This window comes from Anneissia japonica, unplaced genomic scaffold, assembly GCF_011630105.1.
Source record: "Anneissia japonica isolate Jap-2015-1 unplaced genomic scaffold, ASM1163010v1 scaffold1030_len608725_cov174, whole genome shotgun sequence".
Classification (NCBI taxonomy): domain Eukaryota; kingdom Metazoa; phylum Echinodermata; class Crinoidea; order Comatulida; family Comatulidae; genus Anneissia; species Anneissia japonica.
In genome coordinates this window covers 495,633-511,008 of record NW_022753996.1, presented here as the reverse complement: position 1 = coordinate 511,008, position 15,376 = coordinate 495,633, and the positions used below count along the sequence as shown (strand labels likewise).

The 15,376-nt window shown below is 34.8% G+C and overlaps 2 protein-coding genes and 1 pseudogene across 2 annotated transcripts in view; all 3 read left to right on the top strand.

Annotated features, from left to right (window-relative positions):
- The window catches only part of LOC117123003 (protein ALP1-like), an 11,843-nt gene extending 7,883 nt beyond the window's left edge, over positions 1 to 3,960 (top strand). Inside the window, exons 2-3 of the mRNA XM_033268790.1 lie at positions 1,208 to 2,413; positions 2,515 to 3,960. Of these exons, the coding sequence (XP_033124681.1) occupies positions 2,372 to 2,413; positions 2,515 to 3,207 (735 nt within the window). The 5' untranslated portion in view covers positions 1,208 to 2,371 and the 3' untranslated portion in view covers positions 3,208 to 3,960. The remainder of the gene's footprint in view (positions 1 to 1,207; positions 2,414 to 2,514) is intronic.
- A 4,521-nt stretch (positions 3,961 to 8,481) lies between these two features.
- LOC117122998 lies at positions 8,482 to 9,630 on the top strand (annotated as a pseudogene).
- Positions 9,631 to 9,710: 80 nt separating this feature from the next.
- Positions 9,711 to 12,743, top strand: LOC117123004. The gene is made up of 3 exons (XM_033268792.1): positions 9,711 to 10,559; positions 10,858 to 11,047; positions 11,282 to 12,743. Exons 2-3 carry the CDS (start codon positions 11,043 to 11,045, stop codon positions 11,658 to 11,660), a joined length of 384 nt encoding a protein of 127 aa, XP_033124683.1. The 5' UTR covers positions 9,711 to 10,559; positions 10,858 to 11,042; the 3' UTR covers positions 11,661 to 12,743.
- Positions 12,744 to 15,376: the final 2,633 nt, after the last annotated feature.

The following is a 15,376-nucleotide window of genomic DNA, read 5'->3' as shown; positions in this document are numbered from 1 at the left end:
ACGTTAAAAATGGTATGGTATGTTTTACTTTTGAGAAGCACTAAGCGTCTCTCTATCACACCACACACGCAGACAGGAAGCCCTGCCTTTTCCTCAAACTGGGATACTATCGACAGCAAAATAACCACAGAGTACTGTAATGTGAATCAAATACAATGATGTTATATTGTAATAAGCATATTGGGACAATAATGTTGGCAATGAATCGACCCAGCACAAACAATTGACCATGAAGACAAATCAAGAATAGCCATCCACAATTATATAGCAACTATTTACTACTGTCTACCAAGAACAATTACTACACAAATTGAATCAATTCAGTTTTTTTGGGGTGGGGGATGTGCCCTTCAGTGACTCTGCTTAGACTAAAGTAATTCAGGCTTAATTTTATGTTAATGTCTTCATGAAAAGAATATAACAAAATTATTATATTAATAGTACAGTACTGTATGCTTTATCTACATAGGAATCATTAGACACAACATAACAAAAAATATATTAATTAATAGGTATCAAAACTGACTTAAGCAAATAATATTTATTAACACTTTGATGTCCAATTAAACATCACCACCTGCATTTAATATTGTATTATACTGATACTAATATTTTTCTTTTCTTTTTTTTTTTTGGAAAACAACCTTTGATTAAAAAGAAACAATTTAAATACATATTTGATCATTAAAACTATCACAGTAGCATTGATAAGCTCTTTGAGTTAGTTTGTTTAACTAATTTCCACAGACCACAGAATCAAGTGAATGGAAGTTGATGAACCACAGCCAAAGCAAATGCTCATTCTGCATCACCTGAAAGCTGAAGTCAAGAATTAAAGAAGTGCTTCCTGGTCGAAGTCATGTTCTCCCATGTATTTTTTTGTAAAAAAACAATAATATATTAAGTACTTTTAATAGAGCAAAAACCATTGAGAAATTAGTAGGATGTGAAACATTGGCTACGGTCACACTAGCGTCTCAAGCCTGGCTGGACTTACCGCGGGTGAGATTTAAAGCCAGGCTCGAAATTCTAGGTCGGTCACACTAGTTGGATTGACCTCCAAATTATGAAAGTCGAAACAGGAAGTTAGAGCGCCGCCAAAATCAAAATACGGGCTCCGCGCGAAACATTCTTGCAATCGATCGTTACTTCCAGAGGAATGATCAATTTTATGCTTTTTATTATTTCATTTTTACAACAAATTTAGGATTACGTTCAAAATGCACCCGACTTCGTTAATCGCATTACTACCGTTGCTGGTTAGGATAATCGATGTAGACCATAGACCTAAGATAATGGACAGTATAGCGGATGATCTAGGCTCAGATGTAAGCGCTATGCTAGTTTTCGCATTGATAAGTGCATTACGTAGGAACCGGCAACGACAATTGCGAAGGGAAGATTTTAGAAGATCTCTTTTATGGCAGCACGTACAAGAACAACAATTAATGCAAGAATATTTGGGGCAGTTGCATGTTGCACTAGACGGTCTTCCAATCCGACGAAGATGGTGGATTAAACCAGGTTCTAGAAGCACAGACTGGTGGGAAAATGTTGTACTGAGACATTGGGACGAAGATGACTGGCTGTCTAATTTCAGGTAGGCCTAGGGCCTAGGTTAGGGGGTCGACACATATATAGTCCTAGTGGTCATCCGTACAAACATTTTAAATGTTAATTTACAGAGTTGGATAAGAAAAAATACATACTAAGAGGGCGAATTAATGAGTGTTCAAAAGTGGGAATTACAATATTAATATGATTGGGTCTACTACATCGTACAACATGATTTACAATTTTTGCATGAATTTGATTGCATTGCAATAACCCCCCACAGTCCCCGGTGGAGGTTCAAAATGCTTGATAAAATAGGTACAAAATACAGAAAGCATTTGTTGTAATTATTATTCAGACATTCATATTTAAAATTCTGTTTTTGCAAATGAGGTTTATATACCACAACTATACCGGTTTGATCAACAGGAATAAAAATTATCATTATACTGTATAACAGTATTATTATTATTGTATTACGATAACTTAAACCCATGTTTTTGTGTATGTTCATTAATATTATTTTATTTTTTCTGAAGATGGTCCCAATATTTGATGATTGTTTCTTTTTTTTTTTTTTATATTTCAGGGTGAACAAAGACACATTTACTTTTATAGCTGAAATGTTAAGACCACATATTGAAAGGCAAGTCACCAAGTTGCGGTCCCATTTTCAGTAGAGCATCGACTAGCATTGACACTTTATAGGCTGGCCACCGGAAATTCATTTAGGTGCATTTCCAATCAATTTGGGGTTGCAAAGTCTTCAGCCATCGGAATTTACCATGATGTGTGTCGGGCCATCGAAGAAGTCCTGATGCCAAAATTTATTAGAATACTAGAAGGTCAGGAACTTTTGGTAGGTATTATTTATATTTTTTAATAATAAAAGTGTAAAAGTCAACAAACTTTAAACTTTGCAATTTATTAAAAAAAAATTTTTTTTTCTTAATTTTGCAGAATAATTTTGAGAAGTTTAGACTAAAGGGTGGATTCCCACAAATAGCAGCAGCCATTGATGGGACACACATAAAAATTAAAGCGCCGAGGGATGAGCCAGAAGATTATTTTAATCATAAGTCATCATATTCGATTGTTGTTCAAGCACTGGTTGACTCTAATGGTCGATTTATTGATACGTTTGTTGGGATGCCAGGGAGTGTGCACGATGCACGCGTTTCACAATATCCTCATTGTGATCGTCTGAAAAACAATCAACTTTTTAAACCTAACCCGGTAGAGGTGGTAGAGGGATGCAACATTCCACTTTTGATTATTGGAGATCCGGCTTACCCTCTCCTACCCAATTTAATGAGACCTTTCTCAGGAAGGGGTAGACTGACACGTCCTCAAAACAATTTTAATTACAAACTATCATTGACCAGAATGGTAGTTGAACACGCATTTGGACGCTTAAAAGGTCGTTGGCGTCTTCTGCTAAAAGAAAATGAGCATGAATTGGCAAACTTACGGCATGTTGTGCAAGCCTGTTGTACCTTGCACAACATTTGCATTTCTAACTGTGTTCCATACAGAAGTTGTTGGGATGAAGGTGTTGAACTAATTCAAAATAATGAAACTTGTAGACTGATGCCCGCTGGAGAGGCAGAAAACATTCGGCAATCTATTATGGCATATTTAGGCAATATTTAATAGTTATCCGTAACTTAATGCAGTTGTCTCTGCACTCCTTAGTGTTTTTCATGTACAAATTATTTAGAAAATAAAAAAAAAAAAACCAGATTAAACTTAAATAATGTGCTTGTTATTTTGATGATGGTAGAGTGACTGTTGTTGATGAGTCTGAAGATGTGCAGTAAGTTATAATGCTGATGTGTAGGTAGGAAGAATATTTTCATTCAAGGTGGCTCCAAGTTGAATGGAGTAGTCAATCTTCGAACGAACGAAATATTCTTTCCATTGCCCTATTAGACAAATGGTAGATTTTTTCATAAATAAGAATCCCCATTCATGAAAAAGGTAGATTTTTTCATAAAATATCAAATCAGAGGAATCTATTTTTGGTGTGTAATATTATTACTAATAAAGCAAAATAATGAATGTTTGTGTTTCGTGAAATGGACAGAGTATTTTCATTCATTGAATGATTGACTGTTCCACACCACTTGACATGAAAATATTCTTCCCATTGCACTCATAAAAATTCTTTATTTGTATTTTATGGAATACTGACCAATGAGGAAATTTCTATACAAACATAATAAAAATGATGTTTCATTTTTTAAATGGTAAGTAAGTAGAGTATAGTTATATTTTTACAATACCAAAGGAAAGTGTTTGTTTGCAGGCTTTCCTATTCATACCTGAATTTCTTTTTAAAAACTTATACTAAGATGAACATGATTTTGAGAAGTAGGGTAAAGTGGGGTAATTGGAACGGTGGGGTAATTGGAACGTTTGAGACTCTTTTTCATTTAATTCAATAACTATGACAGTGAACACCACCTAGAGTTAATTCACAAACAAACAAATATATATTTTGTAAAATGGCGTCTTTGTTTTGAGCATTGTGTCACATTGTTTGCAGAAAATCATCTTCAATTGTGACCATCCTTAAGTCATCCGTCAATAAAATTTGTAATTAGTAATATTAAACATCTCGAGAAAGTGTTAGTGTAGTTAATTCATCATTTAAGTTCCAATTTTTGCAGTTTTTACGCCAGATTCTGGTTGCATAAGTAGCAGATATATATCTACGTACAGGTAAGCCTTTGTTCCGTCGTGATTTGTTTATTTTTTCAAAGCAATTTTTATCTTACATTTAGGATTACATTTGTGTTTTGAATGACGTCGCTAACCAAATGTCGCCTTGTTTTATTTACAATGTTAGCTTTTAGGCTGTGACCTATGACTTCAAAAATGTAAATTTTAAGGGGAAAATTAGTTTTTTTCTGTCAAATTTCTGTTTATTTAATATTATTATTATCATAGTAAATTGCAAAACCAGTTTTAGGTTTAAATATTAAACTATTAGCTTTTTAATGCTATATTAAAACAGAGCATTATAGACCATTCATGTTGTTGACACAGGCGCATGTTTTTTTCGGCCATTTTTTTTATGTCATCCCATAAGTGGTTGCTATAAATAGTTGGATAGACCATTTACCCCTGTTTATCAAAGTTCAAGTTTGTTAACTTTTTTGGTGGATTATAACATGTACTTGTGAAATTCTATGTTTAATCAAATAGGTACATATCATTTATAATTTAAATGACAATAATATAAGAGTGTTCCATTTACCCCAATTGTGTGGGGTAAATGAAACGGGCTACAATTTTAATTAATGTAATTTTTTTTTATATTTTTGCATATTTTAACAGAGTGTGCTATTACATATTACCTTATTCTTATTATTTTGTACTCTACTATGTTTTCAGATCGAATATGGCAAGACAGAAGCCATCATGGACCCCAAAATATGGGAAATGGAAGCCGGAAGCAATGGAACTTGCGATGAAAGCTGTTGAGGAGAAGAGGCTTACTTTACGTAAGGCAGCAAAGCAGTATGATGTGCCACAGGCTACACTGTGTAGACGGTTAAAAAGTGGTGTAAAGGCAGATGCACAGGCAACTAGACCACCAACGTTTACTATTGAAGATGAACGCCGCCTAGTCACTTATTTGCAAGAGATGGAGAGCCTCGGCTTTGGCCTCAGCATAAACAGGGTTTGTAAATTGGCATATGAAATGGCAGAAGAGGCAGGCATTCCACACCGCTTCAATAAAGAAGAAAAAAAAGCAGGTTATGACTGGTACCCTCAACTTTCATTAAGAAAACCTGAAGGCCTATCAGCTGCGCGTGCAGCTATGCTAAATCCGAATGTTATTGGAGACCACTTTGCAAAATTAGGCGAATTGCTGGACAGAACTGGTGTAAAGTCCAAGCCTGCCCAGATATATAACTTGGATGAAACAGGACTAAGTCTTGTACACACTCCGTCAAAGGTAATCGCCACTAAGGGTAAAAAAACTGTTCAGTCTCGTACCAGTGATTGTGGAGAAAATGTCACCATTCTTGTGTGTGCTAACGCCCAAGGTAGTGTTCTACCTCCCTTTATCATATTTAAAGGAAAGCGCTTAGCTGCGGGGTTGACAAATAATGCCCCACCAGGAACCCTTTTTGCTGTCAGCAATTCCAGTTTCATAAACGCTGAACTGTTTGAAAGTTGGTTTAGCCGAATGTTTATACCATCATTGCCACCAGTACGCCCTGTGCTACTAGTATTAGATGGCCACTCTTCACATATTACTATTGCAACGCTCAAATTAGCTCGTGAACACTCCATCCATATTTATTGCCTACCACCCCACACTACAAACCACACACAACCTCTTGACAAGTCCGTATTTAAGTCTGTTAAGAATGCGTACAACAAGAGATGTGAGCATTTCATGCGTGAAAATCCAAACTCTGTCATTACACGCTATGACTTTTGTGGACTGTTCAAGGATGTGTTTCACAGTGTGATGACAATGGCCAACATCATGAGTGGGTTCAAGTCCACTGGCATTTATCCATTCAACCCACAAGCCATCACAACTGAGCATATGCAATTCTCAAAAACATCAAATGCAAAAGCGTTTACTGCTTATAAATTTGAAGGAGCTACACTTGGAATACCTCAAAAATACAGATGATAAAATTAGTTTTTCAAAATTCTGTGAACTTCAACCAAAGTGGTGTGTATCTGTAAACAGCAGAGGTATGCACTCTGTATGTGTATGCCAGCAGCATCAGAACGTCAAGATGCTACTTGCATCTATTCCTGATAAATGCGACTATAAAGACTACTTAAACAAAATAGTATGCAGCAATGACAACCGTAACTATATGATGCAGTCATGCGAAATGTGTCCCGGAAAAACAGGCCTGAAAGAATACCTGACAGACCTCTTTTCTGCAAATGAAATTGACTTGGATGACACTGTCAATTACAAACAGGGGACTCACACAGACAGAACTACATTAGCTTCACTACAACTATCTGTGCAGGAATTTATTGATATTGTTTGCAGTGCATTTGATTCTCTTCGGCAACAATATCAATAAATTCCTGCACAGATATTTATTGATATTGTTGGCGAAGAGAATCAAATGCACTGCAAACAATATCAATAAATTCCTGCACAGATAGTTATTGATATTGTTTGCAGTGCATTTGATTCTCTTCGGCAACATCACTTTATTACAAAATCCCAATCATCATATCTACAATCACTCAAAGAAACCTTAGCAGATGATTCTATTATAATATTGTTAGATTTTGCTGAGAATTATAGTTTCCTGGTCCAAGACGCTATCCAGGGTTATTATTGGGATAATACCCAAGCAACCCTTCACCCGCATACGATATCCCACATCAAATTTGATGTGGGAAATTGCACGCATGAATCGTTTGCCCAGGCCCTAATTCGAAAAAGAAGAAATCGAGTATGGGACGCCAATTAAATTAGGTATGGCGCGCACTAAGTGCAATAAAGAGTGAGTAACCTAAAATTAGGGCCTGGAACCCAGGCTAGGCAAACCTTTGCAGCCATATTTCAGACCATGGAATGGTGGCAGAATGGCATTTTTTTGCCACAAGCCATGGCAAAAGTCCAGGTGATGGGCTCGGAGGAACTACCAAGGGGCTAGTAGCCAGAGCTAGTCTCCAAACTACCGAGAAGAATCAAATATTAAGTGCTCAACAGATGTTTGCATGGGCAGACAAGAACATCAGTGGCATTAAGTTCTTTTTGTCAGTAATGATGACATAAAAGCAAATAAAGAAAAATACAAACTGCTTGACCGGTTCTCCAAATCTAAGACCATTACTGGCACACGGTCACATCATAGTTTTGTCCCTTAATTAATGAAGGACAATTAGAGATGAGACGACTATCGAATGATACTTTTTTCAGCTTGTTTTCACTCTGAGATGCAGTGCAAAGTTCTGTATCAACTGACCAGAGCGAGTACCAACCAGGGAAATACATTGCATGTACCTATGACAATGAGTGGTACATTGGCACTATAATGGAAAGATCAGAGGAACAACATGATGTCTTAGTTAAGTTCATGAGAAGGGCAAAGAGGTCAAATGCACTTTCCTGGCCCCAAGATACCCATAATGAATGTTGGATACCATTTCAAAATGTTGTATGTGTCATCAGTGCTCCAGATTTACAGGGATGTGGAGGCTGTCACTACAAAATAACTCCTACTGACTTTTAAAATATTCAAGACAAACTGCCATCTCTTATTAAGTGAACAAAAACAGTCATAGCACAAATCTGTATGGCAAGGTATCATCTGACAGTTTATTATTTAACAGGTTTAGTTACATCTACATTTACTATTTAATTTGACACTAATGTTACTCTTAAAAATTTCTGTAATTTTTAATGTATGTATTTGAAATGTTATTACCTTGTTTCTTGCTATTAAATCTGTAAATGCATTGTTAACTTGTCTTATATCTTCTCCATTTTTGGAGTTTTTTTCGATGAAAAAATAAAATTTTAAAAAATTATTGTTAAAATACATGTGTACAGTACTTTTCAAAATAGTATCTAACGACGAAGGAGCTGAGTACCAAATCTGAAATTTGGTTTATAGGTAGATCTAATATATCTGATTAACTGGTGTAAATGTAAGAAAAAATTTTAACTGTCCACATTATGATCCGTTAATGAGAAATATGTATGACGCCAATTAAATTAGGTATGGCGCGCACTAAGTGCAATAAAGAGTGAGTAACCTAAAATTAGGGCCTGGAACCCAGGCTAGCCCTTAATGAGCAAGATGTGCATCGCATCGTCCAGTTCTTGAAGTCAATTGGAAACGTCGATGGATATGTATTATACCCGGACGTGTACAAGGGCGGAGAGAACAGGACCCAAGAGTTTGACTTCTACCTTGCACGATGACAAAGCAGTCCATTCATCGGAAGTATATCAAGATGTTAGAGGATGTGAATGCACGCCGTAACATTGCAGGTAATCATAGCTAGTATTTTTATTTTTGTCTGTTCTGCTTGTGTAAATACTGGTTATTTGATTATTCTTGCATTTCAGGTACAGTATCTTTCCCAACTGGCATATTATTGTCTTGAATACTGGATATCTGTCTGTTGAATTACCTGCTTGTGGAATCTGATTTCCTACAATTCTGAAAATGATACTGATTTTTCACCACTTTTTTAAATAAAAAAAAACATTAGTACCCTTTGTAGTAACCAATTCATCAATTTTCTTTACACATCAGGTCGTTTGCCACATAGGATTGCAAAATGCACAACTTTTTGGAAAGTTTGGATACAGTTCATCCCACATGTGATAGTTAATAAACCACGAACAGATTTGTGTTGGTTATGCCAGGCCAGCAGTTCCAAAGTTTATCAAAGTGCTATTAGAATGAGACAGAAGAAAATAAGAGAAAGAGACTGCAAGATTTTATTGATCATTTACATAATGTGAATGAAGAGAGGCAGCACTACAGAGAGTTGATAGAGGAAGCAAGGCTGTCACTAACAAACAAACCACGTCTTGTTGGTGAGACTGTGCATGACCTGGCAGGTAGGATGCACTATAGTTTTCATTTTGCACAACAGGTGCACTATCCATATGATCCGGACCAGCCAGGCCCTGTCTTCTTCCTCACCACCAGGAAGTGTGGGGTATTTGGTGTTTCCTGTGAGCCAGTGGGGCAACAAGTTAACTATCTTGTTGATGAGAGACATTGCGTTTCAAAGGGCTCGAATCCAGTGATTTCCTATCTCCATGATTTATTTGCAACGCAAAGCCTACATGAATCAGACCAGCCCTCAATTGTGATAACTGCTCAGAGGGCAAAATAAGAACAAGTATATTCTTTGGTACTTGGCTTGGAGGTGTATTGTTCGCAAGCACAGCTCCATATAAGTTTACACTTCCTTATAGCTGGACATACAAAATTTGCCCCAGATGCAAACTTTAGAGTTTTTAAGCAGTTTTACAGGAGAAGTGTAACAAGCAGTTTGGCTGAAATGTCAGCGGTTGTGAACAACAGTTCAAAGGCAGGAGCAAACATTGCCCATGTTTTTGGATGGGAAGATGGAACTGTGGATGTTCCAAACTACAATTGGCAGGAGTTCCTATCACAATTGTAGAGTATAAGTTTTGAAGCGCCCTCTCTACATATTCTGTATCTCCCAATTGGTATATATCCTGGTTGTTACCATGTGTGGGAGAGAGATGATCTTGGAATTGGTTACGGCACATCTCCTCTTGACACCATTTTGTTATTTAAACTTTTAACAATTTTTGTTTTAAACTTTTGTTGTTTTACAACTTTAATCAACCAGTTGATTCATTTTTTGACGTGTCGACGACACTTTTGTTTGGATTTTAAATGTAAGTTACCACTTCATTGTTTTAATTACTTTGCATACCTTTGAGAATATACGAATACTTTGCCTTGTTTGAAGGCACGTTGATAATGATAGTTACTTTAGTTAATTAATTAATTAAGAATTTATATAAACTATTTACAGTTTATTTCCTGTATTATTGTAGGCCTATACTTACAGTAGTGCTATATGGCGTATAAGATGCTTATTCAGAGCACTTAAAATAGTGTGATTAGAACACGTTTAAATCATTGTTTATTGTTAATGTTTTAATTAAGTATGATAATAAGATTAATTTATGCATAGATTCATTTTATGTTAATATTATGTGTCTATAGACTCCTTGTATATTGTTCAATATAAGTAATATTCAGTATTATCTTATACTGTGCTTGTATCTTTTAACCATTGCTACTTAAAGTCACTAGAGGCCCAACCTATGTTTATTGGAGGTCATATTATCCACAGTAGCACAATGCCCTTGGTTACCATGGTGATGAAATAGTTTAGTGCTGACCATTACTGAGACCTTATCTTGTTTATGTTACAGTGGTTAAAGCTAGAATTGATAATTTGATTTGAAGTTTTATTAGCCTTGGAGACGCTAAAGTCAAGTAAGTCCTGTTTTAGCGATTAAGTTTAGTTGCATACTTTGTATTATTCTTTTATATTATCCGTTTGATATACCTTTTAAGGGTTTTTATATCGATTTTGATTACCACAATTACTGTATGTTGTTTATGTTGCATTTATAGTTTTGTAATTAATTAGTTAATCATTTATTGCTTTAAATTTACATTATTATTGATAATTATTTGTTTAGTTTTAACATAAGGTTAAATTACTTGTCATGAGTATATCCAATGTGGAAATTATTTTCATGTTTATATTTTTTGTATCTTTATATTATAGTCACCAACAATTAACCAACGGATGAAGTTCACATGTTTTGATTGTAAATAAATGTAAATATTGTACAGAACTTACTACGTCGTGTTAATTTGCTTGCGTCGATTGATTTAGCCACAACGCCACCTAGCGAACGTGCGGCGTTCGTTACAACAATACTTTAAACCATTGCCAGGCATCAAAACATTATGAGGTATTTTTTTGTTTCAATAATTCAATGGTATTTAATTACATTTATTTCAGTGCCTAAATAAATAATTAAATTTAAAAAAACCTGAAACATATTCATGTATTATTATTATATTATATACTTGTGATGTTCATATTTCCCAAAAGACAGTGGACTACGCGAGTCATTTTAATCCAAATGCTTTTCTTTCTTTTTAAAAATAATATCTCAACCTGTTACATTTTTTTTATTTTATAGATTCAGTCATGATGAACCTGACATTGTGTATTTTAAGCCGTATGTGAGCAGCCCGGAAAGGAAGTTCCAACTTCTAAAGAAAGTAGATATCTTGCCACCTGGTCTGTTGCCTACAGTAATTCAGTCACCAGGTTTGACTCCTTATAGGCAGTGGTACCTGTACAAAAAAATATGTGAGTATTGTACACCATCCACACAGGATATCGTTGCTCTAAAACCAACTGTTGATCAACCAACTGCAAATGATTCTGACAATGAAGAAATTGACAATGAAGCTCCCTCAACCTCTGCATCTGCTGTTGCAAAATCTGGAAAGAGACCTGCTACTAAGAACCCCAAAGTACAAACTAAAAACCAGAAGGCTTCAAAAAACAAATGAGTAATTGAAACTCTGATCGGAACTCTTAAAAACCAATAATATTCGGATCGCAACACTCATTGCGATAAATGACCTTGATTTATATGATGTGCAGAAGAAAATTGAATGTTTTTTTTTAATTTGTGTTCTTTTAAGAAAATATATTAAGGATATTTTAAGTTATAATAAGAGAGGTGACCTTGTTTTATTGTAAACTAATAAAAAATTTGAATGCCAATAAAACAGAGGTTCATCCTAATTGACGCATGCAACAGCAAAAAACTTGTTTTTTGTATTGAGTATTTTCCCATCATTAGGCCTAGTATTGAAAATTTTGTTGAATTTTTATTTATTTATTTATTTTTTTTTTAAATTTATTTATTTTTTTTTTTATTTAATTTATACATAGTATAGTTTATGTTGTCATACTTGTGTGTACCAAATTTCATTGCAATTTGATAATTATAAGTCTATTGAAAAATACTGAATTTTTTTTTATTTTTTTTATTTTTTTATTTTTTTTTATTTAATTTAATTTATACATAGTATAGTTATGTTGTCATACTTGTGTGTGTCAAATTTCATTGCAATTGCATAATTACATGTGGTGGTTTAACTTTAGTTTGAGAAATGGAAATAAGTCATGCTATACCTTGTTGGAAAGCTTTAAAAATATACAATTTAGTGATATAATTATCTCATTTTCTCAAAATGTTAACTCATGGCTCCTTTTCTGGTGACACGACCCGTTTGTTTTTGATAAAAAAAAAATGATCTAATAATTTTTTTCTATGTGTCCTAAGCCCAAAATTTGTCGGGGCCCTAGGCAGGCCTTCAACCCAAGCCAATTGAGTTTATTTTCTGTTAAATCTCCAGCCACTAAGCCTACCTAGGCCTAAGCCCTAGCTACCTCCAACCAGCCATGTACAGTTGGCCTAGGCCATACTACTACAGTACTATTATCTAATGGCTGAGGAAGCAGGTCAACTTGGCCACAAGTCAACTCGGCCACAGTCAACTCGGCCACACGTTATTTATAATTAAAATGAAATGTAAATTTTACTCAGTTTTTGCATCCTTTTTCTTCAATATGATTGAAATGAAGTACAACAGTATATTTTAGTAAAATTCTGATTATCTTATTTACTTGGCCACAAGTCAACTCGGCCACAGTCAACTCGGCCACAAGTTATTTATAATTAAAATGAAATGTAAATTTTACTCAGTTTTTGCATCCTTTTTCTTCAATATGATTGAAATGAAGTACAACAGTATATTTTAGTAAAATTCTGATTATCATCGTGAGATCATTGTACGTTATTCATTTCTTCACACTGTACTCTTATTAAACAGAGAAAACCCGCCACTTACAGAATGGAATAAAATCATTAACAATTTAAGCAATCTTAATAATTAAGAAAAACACATATACTGTATTAATGTTTAATTTTTTTCACGTTAAAACACTGACATAAAACATGAGTACATACTGTAGACCTAATCATAAAAAATTGAAATAGAAAAACCACATTATGATTTTTTTAAATTCTAAAAATTTATTTTCAATCCGACTAAAATCAAATGAATGCACGATGGCGTGCATTTCGGTACTATTTTCTTTAGAACCGCGCCCAATAATTAGGCCTACGTTAAAATTAGGAGGGACGCATAGCATCTGGTATCAATTTATCCACAATAAGAACAATTGGTATTGTTGAGTGACAGACATTTCGCTTCAGTCCTTCATATTTGTTCGACCATTGGGGGCTATGTTTGAAATCCGTCAGTGACAAGGATGCATCCAATGACATGAATCAGCGGTGACATGTCGGTGACACTTCCTTTTTAAATATTTACTTTAATAATACTAATTAGTCATAATAATAATATAAGATTTAACATGAAATTGAGCCATTTCAACCCTAAGTATGTTATGGAGTACTGACAGCAGTGTAAAAACATATATAAGCATATACTGTAGGTATACTGTATATATTTATATATATATATATATATATACATATATACAACAACAACAATATTAATATTAATAATATGAGAAAAATACCAATAAAACACCAATTAAACAATATTTTTAAAATTACTATTATTAAAACTATACTAATATACTAAGACTAATATATATGATTGGAGAGAGGATGATGTTGATTCACTGATTCTGCCTAACAAATGTAAAGTACCACTGGAGCTCCACATGGATGTTCTTTTTCCATTCCTGTTTCCATTATATCTAATTATTTTATACCTGTTAATAATGAAAGTTTTTTTATATCAATTTTCTTGTTTTTGGGGGTTTTTTTTGTGTAGATATAATTACCTTAGTAGTTGTTTAAACTGATGACATTAAACTGGGCTGTAACAAAGATAAGTTGAACTCCAAATGTTAAAAAAGAAAAGTAATGTACTTCCTCATTAGGAAAATTTAATGTTGAGTGTAATGTTTTATCTGTTTAATGTATCTTTTACACAATCGGCTTCAATACTCAGCAGTGTGATTTGGTTCAATAATAAGGGGAAAAAAATGCTGGTAATCCAACAAGCTATACGGAACTACTCTAATAAACACCCAAATGACAGGAAATTACCAAAATGTGTATACAGTAATTAATGTTGAAACCTTTTGAAGTTTTAACATCAACAAGTATTTATTTGTCAGAATTGTTTGTAATGGTTTTATAATTTATTTAATCATTTTGTTTATTATTGTCATACGTGTTACCATATCATCAATAAATTTGTTCAAGTAAAACCACGAACGTCCTCAAGGCTCAATACGGTTGTTAAATCGTTGTTTACATCCTCTCGCGATCGCACAGCACGACGATCAGGTTGCAAATTCTTTGGATAATTAGATAACCTGTGCAGAAAATGGAATATGCCATTAGAGGTCCTTACTACTGTAGAAGATATTGGACCTGAGCTACTTACACGGGGTCCATGGATCGCACTTGATCCGCCTAGCCAAGGCTCAAGCTAGGCAGGGAGTTGGTGGTTTGCCTAAGTAGGTAGGCCTAGGCTTAGCTAGGCTAGCCTAGGGCCAAGCTATCTATAGTATATAACTAACGAAAAACGACAAACGAATCGATGTATCATTTAAAACTAACCTGTTACAGGCCTATAAGAGTAATGGTCAAACCGTTTGCAGGTCCAACTCCACCTCGTGCGTGCAGCATATCCTAGCAGAGAACATAGATAGAGGAAGAACGAGCAGCTAGTGTATTTTGCATTACAGAATTGTAACGGTTTATTCCGGAAGTGCGTCAATATCATGCGAGCCAGGCCCTCTCGCGGCAGTATGTGAACTGCCCATGTCCATAGTAGTAACATTGCAAGTGAAGTGCTGCGAAGTAAAACTGCATATAAATGTTCTTCGTCTATATTAGAACACTGACGAGCTGACGGCAGGCCCGTAGCCAGGTCATTTCAAGGGGGTTCTCAGGGCGTGGGGTCCAGGGGGCCTGCCTAAGGGCCACGGTGGGGTCGGGGGCGAAGCCCCTGAACCAGAGCAGTTTTTTTTTTGTGTTTATGGGTCTATATAATAATAATAATAGTTGGATTTGTAGAGCGCATCATGCAAAAAGATCTATGTAATAAAAATGTGGTAATATAATAAAATTAGAAAATATTATTTCTGAGAATTGGCATGTTTAAAGTCACACCGAAAGATATTAAAAAAAAACCTCATCGCATAATCAATGCTCAACACATTTATTATT